Source organism: Monodelphis domestica, chromosome 4 (genome assembly GCF_027887165.1).
Source record: "Monodelphis domestica isolate mMonDom1 chromosome 4, mMonDom1.pri, whole genome shotgun sequence".
Lineage (NCBI taxonomy): Eukaryota > Metazoa > Chordata > Mammalia > Didelphimorphia > Didelphidae > Monodelphis > Monodelphis domestica.
Genome location: NC_077230.1, coordinates 393,069,719 through 393,092,343, shown reverse-complemented (window position 1 = coordinate 393,092,343; position 22,625 = coordinate 393,069,719). Strand labels below are relative to the sequence as shown.

General features: G+C 40.4%; 1 protein-coding gene across 3 annotated transcripts in view; it reads right to left on the bottom strand.

Annotated features, from left to right (window-relative positions):
* Window positions 1-2,672: 2,672 nt before the first annotated feature.
* Window positions 2,673-22,625, bottom strand: part of FBXO42 (F-box protein 42) — a 125,665-nt gene continuing 105,712 nt past the window's right edge. For all 3 annotated transcript variants that reach the window (XM_056795716.1, XM_056795717.1, XM_056795715.1), the window contains exons 5-10: window positions 15,133-15,286; window positions 13,950-14,060; window positions 11,822-11,918; window positions 11,059-11,115; window positions 10,112-10,228; window positions 2,673-7,788 (exon numbers count right to left, since the gene is read on the bottom strand). In XM_056795716.1, coding sequence (XP_056651694.1) covers window positions 6,673-7,788; window positions 10,112-10,228; window positions 11,059-11,115; window positions 11,822-11,918; window positions 13,950-14,060; window positions 15,133-15,286 — 1,652 coding nt within the window. In that variant the 3' untranslated portion in view covers window positions 2,673-6,672. The remainder of the gene's footprint in view (window positions 7,789-10,111; window positions 10,229-11,058; window positions 11,116-11,821; window positions 11,919-13,949; window positions 14,061-15,132; window positions 15,287-22,625) is intronic.

The window sequence follows — 22,625 nt, the reverse complement described above, 5'->3', positions numbered from 1 at the left end:
ATTTTAAATGAGGACACCTACTTGTTTCCTCCTTTATTTGTCCCCAGCTGCTATTTTGGCCTGGGAAGACAACATGTGATAGGGAACTAGGCTAGGAATCGAGAAGATCTAGGCTTGTGTTTTAGCTCTGCCCCATACACATTGTGTGGACTTAAGGAGGCCTTCATTTCCACATCTGTAAAGCAAAAGTTGATCCCTACACAGCCTAGTGACCGGAAGTGAGTTGAAGTCAAGAAGGTGTGACAAAACTAGTAATTAATCAGCTAGAATCCGGGCAGTTCTTTGACATTGCTCCTGGTAGTGTAAAAATAGACTCGAATCCAGGACTTCAATCCCCAGAAGTCCGTGCTCCACTTCCCCAGAATGCTTTGTAATCTCACTGAATTCTCACCTGGGACGAGAGCAAAATATTATTTAAAGGTTCTCCCCTGTAGGTGGGGTCTCTTTTTTTCCTTTTTTTACTTCCAATTCGGAGCACACTTGATTCTCCACCTAGCAGGCAAGATGGGAGTGGTTGTGTCTAGCCTCTCTCTCTCTCTCTCTCTGGCCTAGACACTTGCTTTTCTTACTTGTATATTCTTAGGTTCTCAATCTTAAATAAACCTCTAAAAATATAATACTCCTTGCAGGGAGAAACTAATTTCCACCTGCCTCAGTTTCCCTAAATTTTAACTGTTACAGTAGCTAACCAGGATTGGAAGAGGCAAGAGATTTAGGGCTTCTTGTATAGTAGTGAGTGAGTGACCTCTAAGAATCTTCCCTCTCTTGGAGCCAATTAAGTACTCTGGATGAAGCCCTTTGATCAGTTATAAAGCAATGTCTAGTCATTTGTATTAGGCTGGTCCCTCCCTCCTGTGAGCTGTGAGCACTATTCTTTGGAGATCCCTTAGGACCTAGTTCAGTGTAACCTATATAATATTCACTTAGAATGACAACTGAAACACTGGCTTGGGTATAAATGGAAAAAAAATGTGTGTTTATGTGCACACATATGTGCACGCACACACATATGTGGGCATGCTGGGGAAAGGAAAAATAGATAAAATACTGAATGCTAATTTCTGAACACATTTGTGTTGCTATTTAGCAGGGTCCAACCTCATGTCCTATTGGGGTGTTTTCTGTTTGTTTGGCAAAGATCCTGGGGTGGTTTATCATTTCCTTCTCCAGCTCATTTTATAGATAAGGAAACTGAGGCAAGCAGGGTTAAGTAATTTGCCCAGGGTCACACAGCTAGTGTCTAAGGCTGTATTTGACCTCTGGAAGAGTCTTGGCACCATCTAGCTGCCCCTGGAACCAATACTCATCACCAAAGTTTCAAGACATTATCACTACTTTTTAGAAAAGGGTCTCTGGGCTCAGTCCTTGGATATGTCCCCATCCCCCATGTCCAACACTTCCAGAGAAGTTCATAGAACTTCTCCAACCATGCCTCTACCCAGTACTTTCCTCTTTCTCTTTCTGTGCTGTCTGCTTCCATTAGATTATAAACTACTTGAAGGCAGAGATTGCCTTTTATTTTTTAACTTGTTTTTGTATCTCCAGTGCTTAGTACAATGCCTGGCACACTGTAGATGCTTAATTTTTACTGACTGTCTGTCTCCTTACACAGCTATCATCCTAGTTCAAGCCATCATCTCTCCCGTTTGGGCTATTGTGAATGTCTTAACAGGCACCTCTGCCTCCAGGCTCTCCCTATTCAAGTCCATCCTCTGTAAAGGTGCCAATGATTTTCCTAAAGCACAGGTCTGCAGAGATCAGGCACTTTTTTCCCCTGTAAACTCTAGTCTAAACTCCTCTATTTGGCATGTCAAGCCCTTCACAACCCTCCTTTAGACATGCTGGTCCAAACCAGCCTTTCTCTAGTTCTCATTCATGCCTGAAAATCACATTTCCCTACTCCTTTCTCCTCAGCATCTCAGTTTCCTTCAAGGCTCATTTCACAGGCCACCTTTCACAGGAGGTCTTTCCTGCTACCCCAGCTACCAGTGGCATCCCCTTACCAAAGCACCCTGTTTATTTTGGCAACATCTATCTACGTACATGTGGTCTCCTGAAAGACAGAAGTTCCTTAAGGGCTGTGCTTTTGTATTTAGTACCTGAGATGCTTGGTAAACGTTTGACTGATCATTCAGTATTGTTCCAGGTCACACTAGGATAAAGCCCAGAATGCCCTGATACCTGCATCATTTCTCCTAGGTGCTCTGGGGGAGGGGGGGTGGCAGCTCTGAAGCTTTAAGGGTGATTGTTTAATGGAGAGACATAGAGCCCACACCCCTATTCCTTACCCCACTAGGTTCAATGTTCAATACATATCGGTGTGAAATAGCTGGAAATGCCTTAACTCAAATGCCATCACAGTATTCAAAGCTCTCAAAATTATTTACAAATACAAAATAGTCTTTGGTTTTCGACGAGGCACAGGAGTCTGTCTGCACCTGGACAAGAAAGGAACCCAGCCTCTACTGGCCAGCTTAACAGGGATGACCCTGTCCACACTTAGCTGAGCTAGTTCTCAGGCTGCAGGCACAATCAGGGAGTCCGAAGCCTCTGTGACCTGTATCTGCCAGATCTTCTGCCCCAACAGCATAGTCCTGAAAAACCAAGGTCAACTCCATGCCATGAATGGGAGGAGGGATAATAATGATAATAATAATAATAAATGGAAACTATTCTCTCCATAGTTCCTTTTTATTTTTTAAATTGCTAAAAATTCATCAGGGGAAAACATTAACAAAAAATGAAATTGACACCAATTTAAATACCAATGAAATCATTCCTACACTTGTGTGCCTAAAATGACTATTCCAGGGTAAGTCATCTGGGACCCTGAGGTGTACAGGTAAACTCACAGCCCCACCCAGCTCTATCAGAGCTCAGGCTGGATGCACTGACAGGAACCCTGGTGGGTGCAAGAGGAGTGGAATGGGCAGAGAAGTCAACTCTAAGAGCTCTCCCCCATTTTATAATGAACCACTGTGGGAGTCACTTACTGGTAACCATGCAGAACATGCCTTCTGCAACACGTGGTGGGGAAGTGGGGGAAGGGGCAGAGCAGGAGGCAGGAAAAGGGAAGTCAGGACTTCCTCCGATTTGGGCTGGGGGGTTGTTGGGACCCTTTCCATTAGACTTATGAGCTGGTAAGAGACCACACATGATGCAAAGCAGGGTACATCACTATGCCTGGATCACCACAGGGACGAGGACTGACAGGATGTCACTCAAAGGGGAAAGGAAAGAAGCAAAGCAGAAAGATCAAGAGAGACAGGTAGGGAAGGCATTCATTCTCCACTTGCTAGAAGCTTTTTGTCTTCCAAGTTAATGAAGCAAAATATCAAAGTCTCAATGCCATTCTCGGGTTACTTATTATAGTTTCACCTTTTGTTGTAAACCTGAAGCATCCCCAAAAGAAGCTATGCAAACAACAGAAGCCTGGGAGAATGAGTAATCTAACTTTGCCTTAAAAGAAAAAAAGAAAAAGAAAAAGGAGGGGGGAGGGAAGGACACCTCGTTTCTATGTAGACATATTCTGGACTCTTCCCAAAGAGGCCCAACTCCCACTCCCCCCATTTGGAAGAACAATGGAGATGTGCAATCAAATCTTCCCACCCTCATCCATCCCCCCCAAACCCGGGCTGCATATATTAAATGGGATGAAAGAATTTTAGGTCCTGTCCATGGGAGGGCGGGAACATACTGACAATCTTGCTACTGAGTTAATGAGGTGAATTTCAAAGTCAATGCAATGCCGGGAATCTTGAAGGCACTCTTGCAGGAATGGAAGGGATTAAAGCTTCAAGTATAGCTTCAAATTTATCTTAAATATTTAAATACTGATAAATATTCATTTTAGGTGCTCCTGAGGTGTGTTTAAAAATAAGTTTTGTCTCGTTTTTCTCAGTTGATCTTAAGACAAAATTGGCGCAGTTGGTATTGAGACAGAGTGACGGTGAAGTCTCATATAGCTGAGACTGTCCAATGCACCATGGAAACACTCGCCTCGGCTCTCCACCTGATGGGCCACGCTACACACGGCTTTCAAGTGGTCTTGAGGAGACAACCATCTTGGTTATGATGTTGGCTTTCTGTCCACACTGTCCAGCTTGATCAGGCTCAAGTTTCTTGACTAGCCCCTGATGACGCTTGGCAATGGTGCTGCTGAAGTTTGGTGGCGACCAGGTTCAGGGAACATTAAGCAGATGTCACCTAGCCAATACCAAGACTGATGTGTGGGGAGAAGGAAGGTGACATGGAGAGCTGTAAACAAATGCTGTTTTGGATTGTGTGTAGAACAAACACTGTATTCTCCTTTAGGCTGGAACCATGCTAACTTTCCTGGACAGAAGGAAGACTGACACACACTCACACTCTCACTCACTCACCCTCTCCTCCCCTCCCCCCATGTGTATGTGTGTGTGTGTCTGTCTGTCTGTCTGCCTCCACCTCCCTCCCTCCCCCTTCCTTTGCCTCCTCTCTGAGTATCTAGGAGCAATAATGGCCAGTTAGAAAGTCAAAAGAGCAGAATGATGGGGTTTCTTTCAATGATGTGATTTCGTCCCTTCATAGAGATTCCTGCCCTCCCACCCTACTCCCTATCTTCCAGATGCTTAATTATGTTTCAGGAGGAAATTAGTGTGGAGACAACTTCTGCTCACAAACACAATCTCATGAATAAAGCTGCTCTCTAGTAATAACCATGGCTAAATCTCTATTCCTCTAGTATATATTTTCAGTATGACTGGAGACCCCACAGAACCTAACAGTCCTTGCCAAATGGGAACTGGAAAAAGCCCCTAAACAGGTTATCTCTGGAGGAGGTGCATGCTGAGCTTTAATTAGCCAGGTAATACAGTAAGTAGGCACATGTGAGGATTACTCAGTTCAGATGGAATAGCTTCTCAGACACACATACCCTGCTGATGGGAACTGGCAACAGGAGAGCTTTTCTGTCAGAACCAGATTTTACAGGTTAGGGAGTAGAGAGAAAGGAAGATTCTGCATATTGTACTATGAGAAAAAGGATGACCCTTTTTCATCAAAAAAAATTCCAAAGGTTGGCTAAAAACCAAACCACCAGAACTAGCACAAGTCAAGTCTCTAATCACTTGCATTTGGGAAACTCCAACAAGGTTAAAGGGGAAGCAACTCTTCATTTTTAAAAACGAGACTTGAAATGTTATGGTGAAAAACTGCTTCTCCTTCTATCAGATGATAAAATCACTAATAGTCAAAATTAAGTGATCGGCCTGATGCCTGCTGATGCCATTAGAATCATGTTCTGCCAGTAATTCCTGTGTCTGGTCCAAGGCTTTAGAGACTGCCTGAGGAGCTCATCCACTTGAGAACAATTTATCTAAGAAAAGAAACACAGTACCCAAGCTGTATCTAACTGATGCTGGAGCTCGCTGCAGGACTGTGTTGGATAAAGCCTCCTACTGATGTCAACAGTATGTTTCACAAACTCCACCACAGCTTGAACATAATCTCACGTTTGATGGCAAACCAGAAAACACAGCTGCTGCATGAGAAAGGACAAAAACACAATTTCTGAGAAAAGGATGCTTTCCTATCCATCTAATGAGACAAACCCTTTCTGAGAACAAGCAGTATCTGTCTTCCAACTTAGATCCTTTACAAATGTGGCTGCATACATCTGATGTAAAAGAGAAAGCAATTTTAAGGTGCTAAAAATATCTTAGGTGTAAAGCCTCTGATTCAAAGCATCTTTGAATCATCCACTGGCTTGCTAAGGATGCTGGGGATAAAAAAATCAAGCCCCCCCAAATATTTCTGAGAATTATCTAAGCTTCTCTTTTAGGCATCCATGCCTCAACTTCACCTTCATCTGCAAAGTGATGTGTAGGGCTTTAAAAATCCCCAAATACCCACATTTGCATAGAAATCCTACAAGAAGGAAAGGCAGATTCCATAAGACTGGCATTTTAAGGGAAAGCAAGTAAGGGAATGTGGGTTTTGGCAACTCACAACCAAATGTGATAGTCAAGAGATTTCATAATCAGACACAAATGATTTAGCCTTGCTTCTTCCAATCAGAGCGAGCCCCAGGACTTGGACACAAGATGATGATCCTGCACAAAAACATGAAACAACTTCCTTTCCTCACTGTCCCCTCCATTTCTCACCACCATCCCTCCTGTAGCCCTTGGAGGAGAAAAGAAACCAGCTTTTCTGCAGACACCGGGTTTGGCCTTGTACGCACTACTATGTCAAGGGGCATGAGCTCATGGCACCTCCTCATGAAGCTCTCCTTACCTGGGATTCTTCAGTTCTCTTGGAAGGGAACTGATATTAGGTGATCTGTTCCCTAAATTCTTGGTCTAATTACCAGCAGAATAGAAAAAGGCATCAGAGCCTCTGCTAAAACACAGCAACAATTTTATCTGAACCAGCATGGAGATTTCTCCCCTTTTGTAAACAGAGTTGGCTATAGAATATAGATATAGATATAGATATAGATACTTTATATAATTTGCTTTTTTTAATGGGGCTCTGACCCTAGCCCAGAGCGAGCACTGGATTGGGAATTGGGGTTTTGGTTTGTGGGGCCACTTAATTCTTTGTTTTCCCAATTCACAGTTTGAATGCCTGCATGACAGTGTAAAATTCAAAGCCACAGAAAGGAAAAAGGTTTGGGACCATGTTTCTGCCCTATTATCTTTTTGCTCGCACAAAGTACAAGGCATTTGTTTTGGGATAGTACTTCACATTCTGTTTCTTGTCCATGAGGCCACCAAAAATGATGAGTTCCCCCCTGCCTTGCACCACTGTGTGCAGACTGGTTTCAGGTGGGCCAACCACAGAACTACTATTAAATACTTTCCATTTGACTCGCCCTTTCTCCTTTGTGTCTTTAATGTCTAACACATACATCTGCATGGGCTTGCAGTTCATACTCTGGTACAAGGGCTTGCCAACGTTCAGAGACTGAGGTGGGTGGTGGCCCAAGCGCCGAGCAATGGGAGGTAAGGAGTGCCCATCACCCTGGGCAGGCCCTGGGCGGGGGATGGGCACCGTCTCGACGCTGCTCATGCTCTGGCTCCCCGGGGACCCAGGGGAAGACACCAGTGGGGGACTCAGGGCTGCAGGGGCAGGTGGGCCCTTAGAGGAGAGGGCTTTGACAGCTTCCAGGCTCCGTCGGAGGGCACCTGGGGACACAGCTCCTGTGAGAGCACTGGCCATGTGGGGCGGGGTGTGGACTCCATTTGTCTGCTCTGGAGGATTCCTCACACTGCCCCCAACTGTCCTGGCGTCCATGCCGTCCATCTGACTACTGCTGGAAGCAGGCTTTAGATCCCAATTCAAATCCATCGATCCCAATCTTAAGTCTTTCTGATCTGGCAAGGAACCTCGTCGGGGAACCAAAGAAAGCCCCATTTTTAAGTCAAAGCCTTCAGCTGATGATGGGGTACTTGGAGAGACTGCCTGAACAGGGCTGTCCAGGGAGGCCCCACCAACTGCTGCAGCTCCTGGAGATAAATTTCCACCATTGAGGACAGGTGAGCCATCACCTCTGGCAGGGGAAAGGCTCCCTTCCCGGGATCCTGAAGGTGTCTGCCTTGGTGCCCTGGGGCGTAAGGTTCCCCATCGACCATTGACACAAGGCGCTTCATCCATATTCCTTACTGGAGACTGGGAGCGGTATTCTCGGGTTTCAGGAACCAGAGCCGGTGGAGTGGCACTGATGGGAGATGGGCGAGAGTTCAGGCTTGGGCTGAGTGGTGCTCTTCCACTGGGAGCCTGGCTGAAGACCACCACACATTGGCCTACCTGAAAGACAGAAATATTTATCAACTCTGTTACTGCACCCAACAGGTTTGGAATAATGGTCTGAATCTCATAAAATAAAATTTAACAAGAATAAAAAAAGAGAGATTCTATAGGAAGTTAAAACACACACACACACACACACACACATACGCACGCACGCACGCACGCGCACACACACACACACACAGAGCTACAGAAGTTGAGGATAGACGGAATAGATCACGACTACAGAATTACCACCCAGCTAGTCCTTTCTGCACCTCTCATGCCTAAAGCAGAGTGAAAAAGGCAAGGAAGAGGATTTTAACAGACTTCAAACAATGATTTAACAGGCTGACCCAGGCCATCTTCACAGATACATTGTCCTGAACAAGAAAGGTGACTATCCTATCTGCTTGGTCTCACAGGTCAGCATGAAGAATAATGTAAGGTTTCATGGGCAGATTTAGATTTAGCTTTGAATATGAGGAAAAGTCAACTACAGCTTTCCAAAAGTTAAACAAGTTGTCTCAGATGGCAGTGGGTTCATTTGGTATTGGTTAAAAATCGGCAGATAAATCAGTGGAACAAAGTAGATCTGGTACAATCAGAAATGTGAAATTTAACAAACTAGTGTCCAATAACCTGGGAAATATAAATTACATTAAGAACTCCCTATTTGATTAAAAACTATTCGGAAAACTGAAAAAGCACTGTGGCAGAAATAAGTCTTAGATCATTTTATAATAAACAAAAAGGATACTTAACTTTAATGTTAAAATCATACCATCAAAATATTCAAAGAGAAATAGGCCATATACCTTTTATACCTAGGATTAGCAAATATATTCTTAAACAAACAAGAGACAGAGGCAATTACAAAAGATAAAATAGATGGCTTCAATTATGTGAAACTGAAATGTTTCTAGACAAACAAAATTAATGTATCTAGGATGAGACAATTAAGAAGTCAAACAAGAAAAAAAAAATCTTTATATCAAATTTCTTAGATAACAGTTTTGTATCCTAGATAAAGAAATAACTAATAGAATATAAAAGACTAAAAGTCATCTCCCAGGAGTTGAAGGATAGAAATGGTTTTCAAAAGCAGAATTTGAAACTCTTTAGCAACCATGTGAAAGAATCACTATTTAATAAGAAAAGTAAAAATTCAACCAAGCCTGTGTTTTCATCTCAGACTTGGCAAATTGGCAAAGACAATGAAAGATAGAAAGTCAATGTTAGAGGTGTTATGGGAAGCTAGGCACACCAGTGCCTTACTGATGGAGTTGTGAATTAGCACCATCAACTGAAGTGGGAAAAATGTGTAATTATGCAAATAAGGTGACTAAAATATTTATCTCCTTTGACTGAGAGATTCCACTACCAGGCACATACCCCAAGGAAATGACTGATAAAAAGTTCCCACATACACCAAAATATTTATAGCAACACTTTTTGTGAGTAGAGAATTGGTAATAAAAAAGATGCCTTTAGATTAGAGAACAGTTAAATAACTATGGTAATAAATGAACTGGAAAATTACTGTGCTTGAGAAATGACCAATTTAAAGAAACGTGAAGACATTTTCATGGACCAATGCTGAAAAAAGCCAGTAGAGCCAAGAAAACAACATACACAACTACAACAACATAAATAGAAGGAGCTAACCCCACAAGTCCCAGTAAATGAATGGTACAGAATTAGAAATACAAAAAAGGAGAGACCCCCGAAGATCAGAGATGAGAAAGCATCTCCAACCTACTCCTTTGCAGAGGGGAAAGGGCCAGGAGTGTTGGAGCACTGCATACATTTTTCAAGACTGATTAGTTTGACTGATTTTTCCTTTTTTTGTTTTGTTAAACATATTCTCAGTAATTGGGATAGCTCTGGGGTAGGGGAAGGGGAAGGACTACCAGGTGAGATTATGGAGAAATAAAAAAAAGATATCAATAAGAAAATTTTTAAAGAAAGTAGTAGGTTCCTTTTCACTGAAGGTGTTCTAGAAGCTAGAGAATCACCTCCCAGGGATATTATAGAAGAGTCTTGTCTGAGGGTCCTTCCTGCTCTTGGATTCTGTGGTCCTGCACTGAGAAAGTCCATGCTCTTTCTTGAGTGAATGTGTGCTCTCTCAGATACTGTTGTAATAACACCAAAATAGCATCTATGAGAAAGCTGCTGCAGAGCTATAGTACTATGCATCTATTTACTTAATGATGGAGAGAGGCTAACAGATCACCTCGCCATATAGAAAAAACCTCCCTTTTCACACAGGCTTCTCTAAAGCCTGAAAAGCTAACTTGGATATCAATGCCAACACTCCCTCCCCCATGTTGGTAATTACCCTGCACGCTGGATGGCACCACAGCTCTGGAGCTCCGTGGTCTTCATTTTCTACCCTGAGTGGCTGCCAGGTCCAAGGGATGGAGTGCATGTGCAGTAACCAAGCATCCTTAAACAGCTGTAAGAAAAACCGAGACATAACCGCAGCTCAGGCTGGATGTGTGATACTTCATAAAGAGAAACAAAGCACAGAGGCTCTCCCAGGGACACAGGGCCAGGGGACAGGTCTTCAAAAAGAACTGACATCTAGCTTATGACTTGTGAATCAAAGATGATCCAAATTTGAAGGCCTCTATGGTTCAATTCAACAAACATTTGCAAAATACCTATTATGCATAAGACACAGCTATGTAAAGTGTTTGTGAAACAGGAAAGAGGGGTGTGTATATGTGTGTGTGTCAGAGAGAAAGAGAGTGAGAGTGAGAGTGAGAGTGAGAGTGAGAGAGAGAGACAGAGAGAGACAGAGAGAGACAGAGACAGAGAGAGACAGAGACAGAGAGAGACACAGAGAGACAGAGAGACAGAGAGAGACAGACAGACAGACAGAGACAGAGAGAGTCAGTCAGAAACCTGACATTATACTGAAATTACCAAATACTCCCACTTCCATGGTGTTTCCTATAATTACAAGAGCCCTGGAGAAATGCAGTAAAAGCTGTGGTCCTAGAGGCCAGAAGAGGAGGTTCCCCCAAGGCCACACACCAAGTGTTAGTGCCAGGATACCAATCCAAGGTATTTCCTACATGTAGGGCTTTTTCAACTACTGCCTAACTGGCTCTCATTTGTCAGTGAAAACCCAAGGGGATGCTCCCCGGCAGCATCCCAACCACCTAGCTTTCCCCAAGGAAGGTGAGAACAAAGTTCTCCCAGTGGCTTGGGGTCTAAGAAGCAGGTTTCCAAATGGTTTCCAAGAGCACCTGGTTCCTAGGCAGTGTTCTATATACTTACTGCATTTGGGCCACCACATCCTCCCAGGATTAGGATAGTTTCATCATCTATGACAATCTGTAAAAACCAAAAGAAGATGGGAAAAGAAGAAATTTGAAATCACCCTTTTAACACATAATTATCTGTCTTATGTCTTGGTGGTATATACTTAATACCCAAATTATTCCCAAAATAGAAAATTTGGCCACTCTGGTTGTCAATATCCCCTAAAATTCCCCATAATTATGAAAATTTTGATTACTTAATCTAAACAAATTGCTGGTGATTCACTTGATAAAAGAATCCCAGAATCTCAAAGCTGGATGAGTCTCTGAGGTCTTCTTAGTTAGCTGTTCCACAGTGTTTCTGACAAAGTTACTCAACCTCTGCTCAAAAAGACCACTGAAGGGAACCTAGGACGTTTTTCCTAACATTGCACTGAAATATGCTTCCTTAACAACCATATTGCTGTTGTAGTTGGTTATGTATTAAAATAGAAATGTAGATCACATACAATGAAAGTCTCATGCCAAATAAAATAAGTGAATCTAAAGCTTTAGGAGGGGCAAAATCCAGGTCAATTCTAAATAAGCAAGATCCATTTGGAACTGGAAATATAATTCAAACAGAAGAGAACAAAGACTTCTCCTTGGTTGAGGGCCTAATGGAATCCTGTGGTAGCTGCTTCAGGATCCCTTTTCACTCCCCCTGATTCCCTCCACCCTTGATCCCAATCAAAATACGCTGTGGAATCTGTTGAAAAATAACTGTAACTATCAGGCACCTGAGACTGGCCGCCTCGAGGGTGAGGGCAGGGGCCAGAGACATTAGGCTTGGACCAGGCCCACTGCTCAAGGTCAAGGACCCAAACATCATTGCTCCTAGAAAATAAGAACACAATTACAAAGATAATTATACAAAGCTGAGCGGAGACCTTGGTAAATAACTAATAGAATGGGCAGGACACCTGTGAAATATGTGAGCATCTCTGCAGATCATAGAGAGCTGGAGCTAAGAAGAATTAGATAACATACACCACAATCTCAGCATGTTTCAAAGGTAGAAAAGCAGGCTAGAAGGAATGGCATTTTTGTGGGGGACCATCAGTAGCAAAGGCAAATACCAGGCCCTTGGCCTCTTGGATTCCAGTCCAATACTCTCCATCCATTACATGGAGCTCCCTTTTGCTGTAACAGGATTTGTTCACAAATATTCAAAGGAACTTAACCAAGAGCAAGGCAAATGATGATTCCCCCAAAGGAGCTTTTGAAGGAGTCTAAACTATTTCTTTTCAAGACAAAGGCCAGAAGAAAGAAAATAAAAGCAGTCTAACACCAAGTCCTATCTCCTTCTAGAGCTTTAAGGGCTCATGAATTTTCCTTAAGGAGGAAAAAAAAGGCAATTTCACAAAAGCTAAAGAATGCCAGATGGGTACATAGCAGATGAATGTCTCAATGGAACAATGGCATTTAACCTTCCCTAACAAGGAATAAGGGAGTGAAGGCTTGCCTACAGCAAGCAGCAGTTTCCATTTTATTATGAATAGTCAATTCTAGACTAATCTGTTTCTTAAATTAGAGAATTAGAGCTAGAAGGGAGATTAGGGGTCACCTATGCTAACCCTTTTGTTTTACTATTAAGGAAACTGAGGTCCAGAAAAAAGGTAAGTGACTTGCCCAAGATTACAGAGATAATCAGTGGCAGGGATGGAATTTGAACTCAGGACTTCCTACTCAACTCAACTTTCAATAAACTTAAATAACCTTCCTGAATATATAAGGATTAAATGGATAATCCCACCATGGGTTGGTTCTATAGGTAAAGATCAGAACATGTCTGACTCAGGCAACATTTCTAGGGGCCTGGAGAAAGTGCCTTTTCTAAAATGGTTTACTCCTGGAAATTCCACAGCTGTTTCTGAGAATAATGGGCAAAGTTACTTGAGTGTGCCTGTGGTTGATCCCCACTGGCATAAACAATGGTATGGTTGGATTCTACTCTGTCTTACTCTTAGGCTATGTCCTAGACATAGTAATAGGTAAGAGACACTGAAAACGTTTGATAAAGATGGTCACATCCAACACTGCTCTTGCTCCTTTTCTTCCCATTATCTTTCCCAATTAGCCTCCCTGACCTCCTTGGTCAAAAGATGAATTCCTACTTATTCTTTAAATCCTACTCAAACTCCACCTATTTCTATGAAGCCTCCCCAGTCCCCACCTCACAAAACAAATGGATTTACCTAGACTACCTAAAAGGACATGATGATATCTAGGTCAGTCTTCTTATCCCCCTTTCATCCCCGCTTCAGACCCCATCTCCTCTAAACTGTGCTTCTCCCCAAGTGGCTAGCACAGTGCTCTCTCTAGACCCAGTGAGCACTCTGTAAAGGAGCTGAATTGCCCATGATCTCTGCCCTATAGCCCTCTGCTACTTACAGAACAAAGTCAGAGCATTCTAGATTGAGAGCTAGATGTGACCTTGGAGACCTTGAGTCTAATCTCCTCCTTTTACAGCTGAGGGCACTGAGGATCAGGAAAGGAAGGGCGAAGTCATCCAGCTAGTAAATGTCTAAAGGACTTCTGGTCCATTCTTCTTAACTCTAAGACCAAAGCTCTGCCTAATATCTACCCACCCCACTGCCTCTATATACTGTGCTGAAACTAGGCAAGGCCTCTGACATGAAGCTATTTTCAGGAGAGTGCAAAGAGAAAATTCCCAGTACAGATTTTTATGATGTACAGTAATACAGGATAAATGTATCAACAAATTAAAAGACAAAGTACTCAGTGATACCTGGGGAGGGATAGAGGTAAGCATGCATGGGAAAATTGGTTCTTGACTACCTCTCAGTTCCCATCACTGCAATGAACATGAAAATTCAGCTGAAGAAAGAAGCTGCATATACTTACATTTGCCGGGATCCTAAGGAACCCCCAAAGACAATCATCTTGTCTTCTATCACACAGGAGGAGTGGCCTGCCATAGGAGGTGGCCCATGTGTTGTCACTATGCAATTCCACCTATTGAAAGATGACAGAAATAAATGAGGATATCTAGTTTAAACAGCAGAAGTCATTCATCTTAATAGCAGAGTATCTGTTCACCTTTTTACCATGCCACATCCATAACCCTAAATCTACATTCTTTCTGTAGGTAGTTAATATGAAATGACCACATGGCTCCCAATATCCCCAAACTGATTTGCTGAATAAGCCCTACAATGAACAGAGAGCAATTTTTCCTCATTTATACATATGAGCCACTCATATGACATTTAGCAAGCATTCCTATATTCAGCATTTTGTTTTATTACAGAGAAAGGAGACTGTTTTTATTTTGTAAGAAAAAAACCTTCCAAGCTATTAAGGAGACTGGGAAAATACAGGAGAGGATAAGGACTCATCTGCTTTGTAAATTGCCAGAGTCTCAAGGTACAAGGCACTCCAAGAACAAGAGCAGTCATGGTTTTGGGGCACCAACAGGGTTGTTATCACTTATTTGGGGACTAGAGGTAGCAATTACTCTTACTTTTTCCATAAAAGAAATTTTGATTTAATCTCAAAAGGCAAGTACACAAGTCACTGGTTTTTGGTTTTTTTTTTTTTTAATTTTATTAAGTTCTATTTTATATCATCTCATTTCTGAATATATTTCTTCCTCTCCCTACCAAACTAATACTATAACAGAATTTTTTAAAAGGGGTAAGGAGAGAGGAATTTAACAAACTAACCAATATATCAGCTGACAATTCACTGCAATGTTCCATATGCCAAGTCTTTCACTTCTACCAAGGAGGGATGAATCTCATCTCTTTTTGGAGACAAGTTTGGGTCTTAAAGTTAATGGCTTTTATTCTGGCCATGTACATGATTGTTCTCATTATGTCTGTTGTTTTCCTGTTTCTGGATGTTTTACTGAATCAGTTCATGTAAGTATTCCCAACCTTCTCAGAATTCTTCCTATTCATAATTCCTTATAGTAAAATTAATATTCCATTATTCAGAGATCAAAATGTGCTTAGCCCTTCCTCACTGCTTTCAGAGGAAAGGGTTCCCGACCTAAGAATCAAAGAATCTTTTCTGCAATGCTTACCAGTTTTTGGAGGGTGAATAAGTGTGTATCTCATCAAAGAACCTCTCAGGTTGGTGTAGAGGATAAGGGCTTGGCCGTGTCCAGCCTCCAAACAACACAAGTAAGTCCTTGTATACGACTAGAGTGGCTCCAGCTTTAGGGGAGGGATAAGAACCTAGAAGGAGTCAAAGACATTAATAATTAGAGGATGATGTCTTCTCATAAATAGTACTCATGATGTTCATGGATCATCTTTTCCCTGAAGAGAGAAAATTATGCCACAAAGCCCAGAAAACAGGAATATGAAACCAAGTTTTGAAGTGACAAGAGAAAAATCAAACTGCATATCTTCATAATTATCCAAAGCTTGAAAGCATTTTTCATTTGTGGGCAAAACATCTGTCAGTCAGTGACAGGAAATTACTAGCTTTCTAACATAGCTCTTTAAATTACTGCTTTGGTACTAAGTAAAAAGCAATAATTACCTCAAAATATCTAGTAAATTTTTATCTACAGAGCTTGGAGTAAAATGCCAATATAACTATCTTTATTCTTGAGTTGGAAGCATAGGAGGTAAACACATTACATACTTAATTTTCAAGAAATAGAAAATGTATAAATATATCTTTGTGTTCAGTATAGAATAAAGATGATTAAGAAGGAATGTGATGGGTATCCAGGATGGAACAGACCAGGGACACTTACATCTTACATGATTTCAGGGTAGTCACTGCCTGACCTCAAAAATAAGGGAGAATTTTGTGCAAATTACTTCATAAATCAACATTAATCCCCAAACCATGAAACCTTAGTGTGTGTGTGTGTGTGTGTGTGTGTGTGTGTGTGTATATATATATATGTATAGGTTATAAAGACAGATATCTATTCCTGAACCAGCAGCAATGGGGCAAATCTTCAATGGTTCCTAATGATACTTTTTGGTCTGAGAACTCAGGGATAAATTAGGTTTTCTTTATTTGTAATAAATTAGGTTCTCTTTATTTGTAATTAATCTATCTCCCAGTGTGGTATTCACAACAAATACCAAAATGATTTATTTCTCCAAACTTTTGGTATAAAGACTATCCCTTAAAAACAAAATCTTGTTTGGGGTTTTGGCTTTAAAAGATTGCTCAGTAGCAAAAAAAATTAATATGAAAATAGGTATCAAGTGATAACATTTATACAACCCAATAGAACTGCTTATCAATTCTGGGAGGGGGGAGAAAATAGGGGAGGAAGAGAAAATGAATCATATAAACATGGGAAAATATTTTAAAAAAAAATTTTTAGAAATCTTGCTGGGGTTTTTCTACTTGAAATAATCATCCAGATTTGTCTTTCTTTGTAATAATCTGTAAGCAGTAACAAGGAAGGCAAAGGGATCAAACTTCAGAAGTCAGATTAAAATGTAATTGGGAAAGTAAATAAAAATTAAATACAACACAGATAATGTTAACTTGTGGTTTTTGATGAAGCTAAAAGTTCTATATGAATTTGGCACCACTGATCTAAACTATTTTTGTCTTTGTTCACAATGTAAGTAACTGCCTAAATTTGCCATAACTAACCAGTTAAGAATCCTCTAAATTAATACTTCAGTTAAGCTGCCTTCAAAAAATCAGATGACTTATGGAAAAATGGGAAGGGGCTCTATATGGTAGAAAGAGGACATTCTTCTTGCTACATAATTCCAAGAGATGCAACTCTTCATACAGTCCAGGATTGCTATCAACAAGGTGTGCTGGAAAAGCAGTAGTATTGTGTACTACCAAGTGAGCTTCCTAAGAATATTATATGCTACTGCTATTTTGGAGCCTTTACTGAACAAATACTGTTCCAGACAAGATTTCTCATGGTAATTATTGATTCCAATCCACTGGTCCCATGTCAAACAACAGTTCTAAAAGGAATGGATGAGGTATTAATAAGCAAGAGTCTCCAATGCCTATTTCCTATGAAGGAATTGTCCAACATGCTTATTAATGTTCTTCTGGCATCCGTCTGGGAAGGCTCCTGAGAACTGATTTTTTTCTTTAAACCTTACCAGATATGGCTTTCCCAACATCCCTGGAAAACCCAACCAATAGATCTAGTTATTATGATTCTATATCAAAAGATTGAATTTCTGAATTATTAAGAAGACTAGCCTTACTACTCATGTTTTCACAACTAACATGAATTCTTACATATTGTAAAAACTCTTGCAAAATCAAAATCATGGTAATAGCACAGTAATGTATGATATACTATATCTAAGTCTGGACATAACATCTAAGAAGGCCGTTGAATCTGGACCATCTTTGTCAAAGGGAAGCCTGTTCAGGGAAGGGACTGGAGGAGATGCCATGGAAGAATCAGTTGGAGGAAGCAAGGATGACTAGCATGAAGAGGCGTGTAATAATTGCCTTTAATATTCCATAGACTGTCTTTTGCAGTCACTCAACAAGCATTCAGTAAGTACTGTGTGCTAATAATAGAAAGACAAGAATGAAGGTCCCTGTCCTCAAGTGCTTCACATTATAATAAAGAAGGCAGCACATACATGTTTTAGTACATATGGAATACATACAAAATGAACACTAAGTAGTTTGGCAGTTGGGAAGAAGGGCACTAACTAATAGTTGTGGAAAGTGGAAGTCATGAAAGACTTCACTTGGAAGGTAAAATTTGAATTGAATCTTTAGAAACCAAGAATTTCATGAGTTGAGGGGAAAGTATTGTGGGAAGGGAATTCCCCTCCCCATTGTCACTTTGTTTGACATCATTAACCAGTGACCTGAAGATTCTTTACCACTGAGATGTGCAAGTATAGACAAACCCTCAGAGAAAGGAAGTTGAAATGAAAGAGATAGGAAACTGATCCCACATGCACTGCCCCCTGGGTGGTGCCAGACAAATTGAGGAACTATGACTGGTTCCTGAGATGTGACCTGAGAGAGCTAGTGGGTGGAGAAAATGGCTTATAAGGCAAGACCAAAGCACTGCTCCCACTAGATCACACTCTTCTGGCTGGAGCTTGGAACCTGAAGGAACCCTGTCAGTGATGAATTTCAATGCATCAAACAGCATATAGGGCAATAAGCTAATCAACTCTTTGCCTCTTTCCTCTCTTTGCTATCATTACTTTGATATAATACAGCTACTAAAGCTACTAGCAACCTTATAAATTTAATTTTTTGTTAAACCCTTACCTTCCATGTTAGAATCAATACTGTATATTGGTTCCAAGGCAGAAGAGTTGCCAGGGCTAGGCAATGGGGTGAAGTGATTTGCCCAGGGTCACACAGCTGGGAAGTATCTGAGACCAGATTTGAACCCAGGACCTCTTGTCTCTAGGTTTGGCTCTCAATCCACTGAACCACCCAGCTGTCCCCTCATAATTTAATTTTAACTATTATAGTATATTCCATGCATGGAGAACAACTAGTGAAAAGCAAAAACGAAAGATGCCAGAATGACTGGACTGGAACCATGTAAGAAGGCAGTGAACAGTCAGAATTAGATTTACTCTATTTGATCCTAGAGGACAGATCTGGTAAGAACAAGTAATGGGGCTTCACTTCCCTAGAGGTGTTCAAGCAAAGGCAAGATGATGCAAAGGTTTCTAATCAAGTGTGTATTAGAAGTCCCCTCCAATTCTGAAATTCTCGGATGTAAGTATTCCATACTAAATTCTGGAAGATTAGAGAACTGAGAGAAAAAAAGTAGCGTATAAAACAAAGAGAAAGCAACCAGCAGTCACAAAGTAATTTGTTGTTGCCATTGGGAATAAATGGAAATGCTTTAAAGCACACTTATGTAATACAATATTCACCAGAATGCGGCTCCAACCCCTGTATTAAAAATTATCAAAATTTCATTTTAAAATATTTTATCAACTATTAATAGATTTCACATGAATTATTACCTTCTGGTTCTAGACAGTAATTATTCTTAATCTTTCTCCAAATTGATTTAAATATTTTAGAATTTGTTATCTTTCAGTTGTTTTTCAGTTCTGCCAGACTCTTTGTGACCTTACTTTGGATTTTCCTGGCAAAGATACTGGAGTGATTTGCAATTTCCTTCTCCACCACTTTTTTTTTTTAAAGGAACTTTCTTTTTGAGCCTTTTCATGGTTTTATGATCTTTCCTCTTACAGTAGCCTAAAATTCTTGATGTTCTTAAATGCTTAAATGTTCTTCTACCAGTCTAATTCTGTACTGTGTGTTAAAAAATATTATATGGGAAACATTTTAAATTAAGAAAAAGTCTTAGCAATTTTAATAAGTTAGTACATCCTAATTGTTTTCTGTTTTTCCCATATTTTCCAGAGCAGTACCAACTCAGGCTAGTCTGTTGTTTCAAGTTCAGAACTGAAATAAAATGAGGTACTCATAATAGACTGTCAAACATTTAATAAAATTGATTTAACCATATTACACAAGGGGTATTATATTTAGCAAGAATGCAGCACTGGTTCGGTTAAATGCAGTTTCCCTCATTTGATTAGAAGTGTGTTGACTTATATAGAAATTGAACATCTGCCATCATCTGGTCCTTCTGTAATGTGGGGCAACCAGGAAGCCACATGGGTAGATACTCTTGTGTCCCCTGGCCTAATGAAGTCTCCAGAGAAACAGCTTCTCTAGATTTTAGGTGAAAACCAGTAGAGTTTCAGGGGGTAGCATTACTACCACTCATTTTCAGTTTCTATTTAGGTCCCTTTTTGGTAGTTAGAGCACTAAGAAGTGCATTTTGAGTATGTTCCCTTTGAAAGAAGATGAGCTCAGAAGAATCACAGAATTGGAAAGGACCTCAAAGCTCATCTCTTCTTTGAGCTGTTTAATGGAAACTGCCCCCTTCCTAAATAGCTTTCCTTGCAATCTGCCTATTGGGTGACAATTCTAAATTTTTGGTCAAAATGTCTCCTCTTCACATTTGAGCTTAAATAGTCACAAAGGCAAGTAGGTATGCTCCCCTCCCTCTCCCTCTCTCCCTACCCTGCCACATTTGAAGCACATTAAAAAGGAACTAAGGATTCTTTAGAGGAATATCTAGAGGCTACACTCAGAGTTCTCTACATAAAATAGCTCTGGATTTGTCATTTAGTAAAATTTGTACATAAAGAGCATTTTTTCCATAATAACCCTTACATGTACTCCAGTATATTTGCCAAGAAAACTCCAAAAAGGACTGTGAAGAGTCCAAAAAAAAAAACAAAGAACCAAAAAATAAAATTCTAAAATATTTAAATTAACTTAAGAGAAAATAATAAAATGGCAAAATCAGAAAAATGCACACAACACTTGGTTTCACTTTAATTCTAAATAGCAAAAATATTTAATGAATGACTAGTAACAGGGATAATACAGTTGTCCCAAAAATCTTCATGTAGTTTTAAGCTCTAAGATTTTGGTGACACCCAGTATATCAGGGTCAACTTGAAACAATCATTATCCAATCCTCCAGTATAAGAACCTTAAATCAGAGAAGCAAAAAAACAAATGAGAACTAAATTTAATTAGATAAAATCTAGGTAGTTTTTACATTCCCTATCTTTCTGTGACCTTGCTCCATCCAATCTGTTTTTCTTAGTAACCTTTGGGGATTAAATACACCTTCCCTCAAACTAGGTCTGTCTAATTACATTCTAAACTCTGTACAAAAACTTCTAATGTGATAATCAGCACATGGCAATCTCAATAATCCACTTTTAGGATGAAGCTTTCATCAAAACTTTTTTGGAAGAAATTAAAGATAGGTAATAATTCTTCCTAGTCACTCAACCCCAAAATAGCAATATTCTCAAATTCGTTGCATTTCCAAAGGTCTCTTCTGATTCTGCAAGAGTGGAATAGTAACAACTCTTATTCTACTTTATTCTAAGTCCTTGTCTGATCTGGCATTAAAATTATCTTAAATCTTCTAAGCCTAAGCTGGTAAAGCATCAGCTCTGGCAAGGTGCATAAAACTAGAAAAATGTCCTATTATGGATCTAATGATGTATTTTATCCAAGTTTATTTTTAAACCAGCTTAAGTTCAAGAGAGGCTCATCATCATGCTAGCCACGGTGGGATTCAACTATTTCGTAACTTCAACTGTAGGGAAAAAAAAATCTATTTGAAATTCATGACAAGACTGCAATTTGCAACAGTGGGGTATATCAAGCCTATTTTTTTTTTTAATTAGAACAGTGACTTAACCAATACTGATAATTCTCCAATTCACTTTATAGAAGACGATCTGAGGCAAAAAAGATTAAATGACTTTCCCAGGGTCACACAGCTAATAAGTGATTTTGGTAAGATTTTAATTCAGGAAGATGAGTCTCCCTGACTCCAAGCCTAACACTCTACCCGGCTGCACCATCTAGTGTTGTATTTCCCACATTTATTCTGGCAACCACAGGACAAGACTACAGGTGTATTTAATTCTATATAATAGATTAGTTCATAAAAATTAGAGTGGGGGTTGGGCTTTGTAAGTTGTCTTCTTAAGTGTTTGTTAAAGAAATCTTACTATGAATCACTATACTCCCAAAGAATTACTTGTATAAATGTAATTCTTCTCCATGTTTGTTTAAAGCAAAGGTAATAGATTTCAAGGTAGGCACTTGAAGAAGAGCATGTCCTGGCCACACTACACACATCTTTCCACAATGTCTCCAGAGAGAGAGGATGACAAAGACCACAAATTAACTAGTGAAGAAGTGGCCTATGTAACACAAGTCTTCTTCATTAGGATTCTGAGAAAGGCAAATAGTATCCACAACTATATAACAATAAAAAGTATTTTATGAAGTGCTTACTGAATTCCAAGCACTGTGCTTAGTACTGAGGATATAAAAAGAAAAAAATAGTCTGCCTTCAAGGCGCTCACATTTTAATGGAGGACTATAGACATATGAGATAGACAGACAAACACACAAACTCTTAAGATAAGATAATATACACCATAAATGGGAGCTAATTTCTAAGGGAAGAAGGCATTTGATAGGTAGAAATCAGAGAGGGAAATACATGGACTAGGAAAAGCCTACACTTGAAGGAAGCCAGGGAAACTGGGAGGCAGAGGTGAGGAAAGAGAACATCCCATGCAAGAGAAGATGTCCAATTAAAAGTCCAGAGAAGGGAGACAGATATACCAAGAACAGCCAAAAAGCCTATGGTGCTGGAATGTGGGGAGGGGAGTAAGTGAAATGTAAGACTGGAAAGGTAGGAAGAGAAAAGGCTATGAAGGGCCTTAAAAGTCCAAACGTAGATTTTCTAATTGCTCTTAAGGACTTCAGGGAGCAGCTGGTGTAGATGGATTTTGCAGTTGAATGGAAGATGGATTGGAATGAAAAGAGACTTGAGGGAGGTTGATCTAGCAGAAGGTTTCTACAAGCCTACACATGAAGCAACCAGGGCTTTATCCCACGGTGGGAATGGTATGAGTGTTGAAAAGGGGACAAAGAGGGGGCAGCTGGGTGGCTCAGTGAATTGAGAGCCAGGCCTAGAAATGGGAGGTCCTAGATTCAAACCTGGCC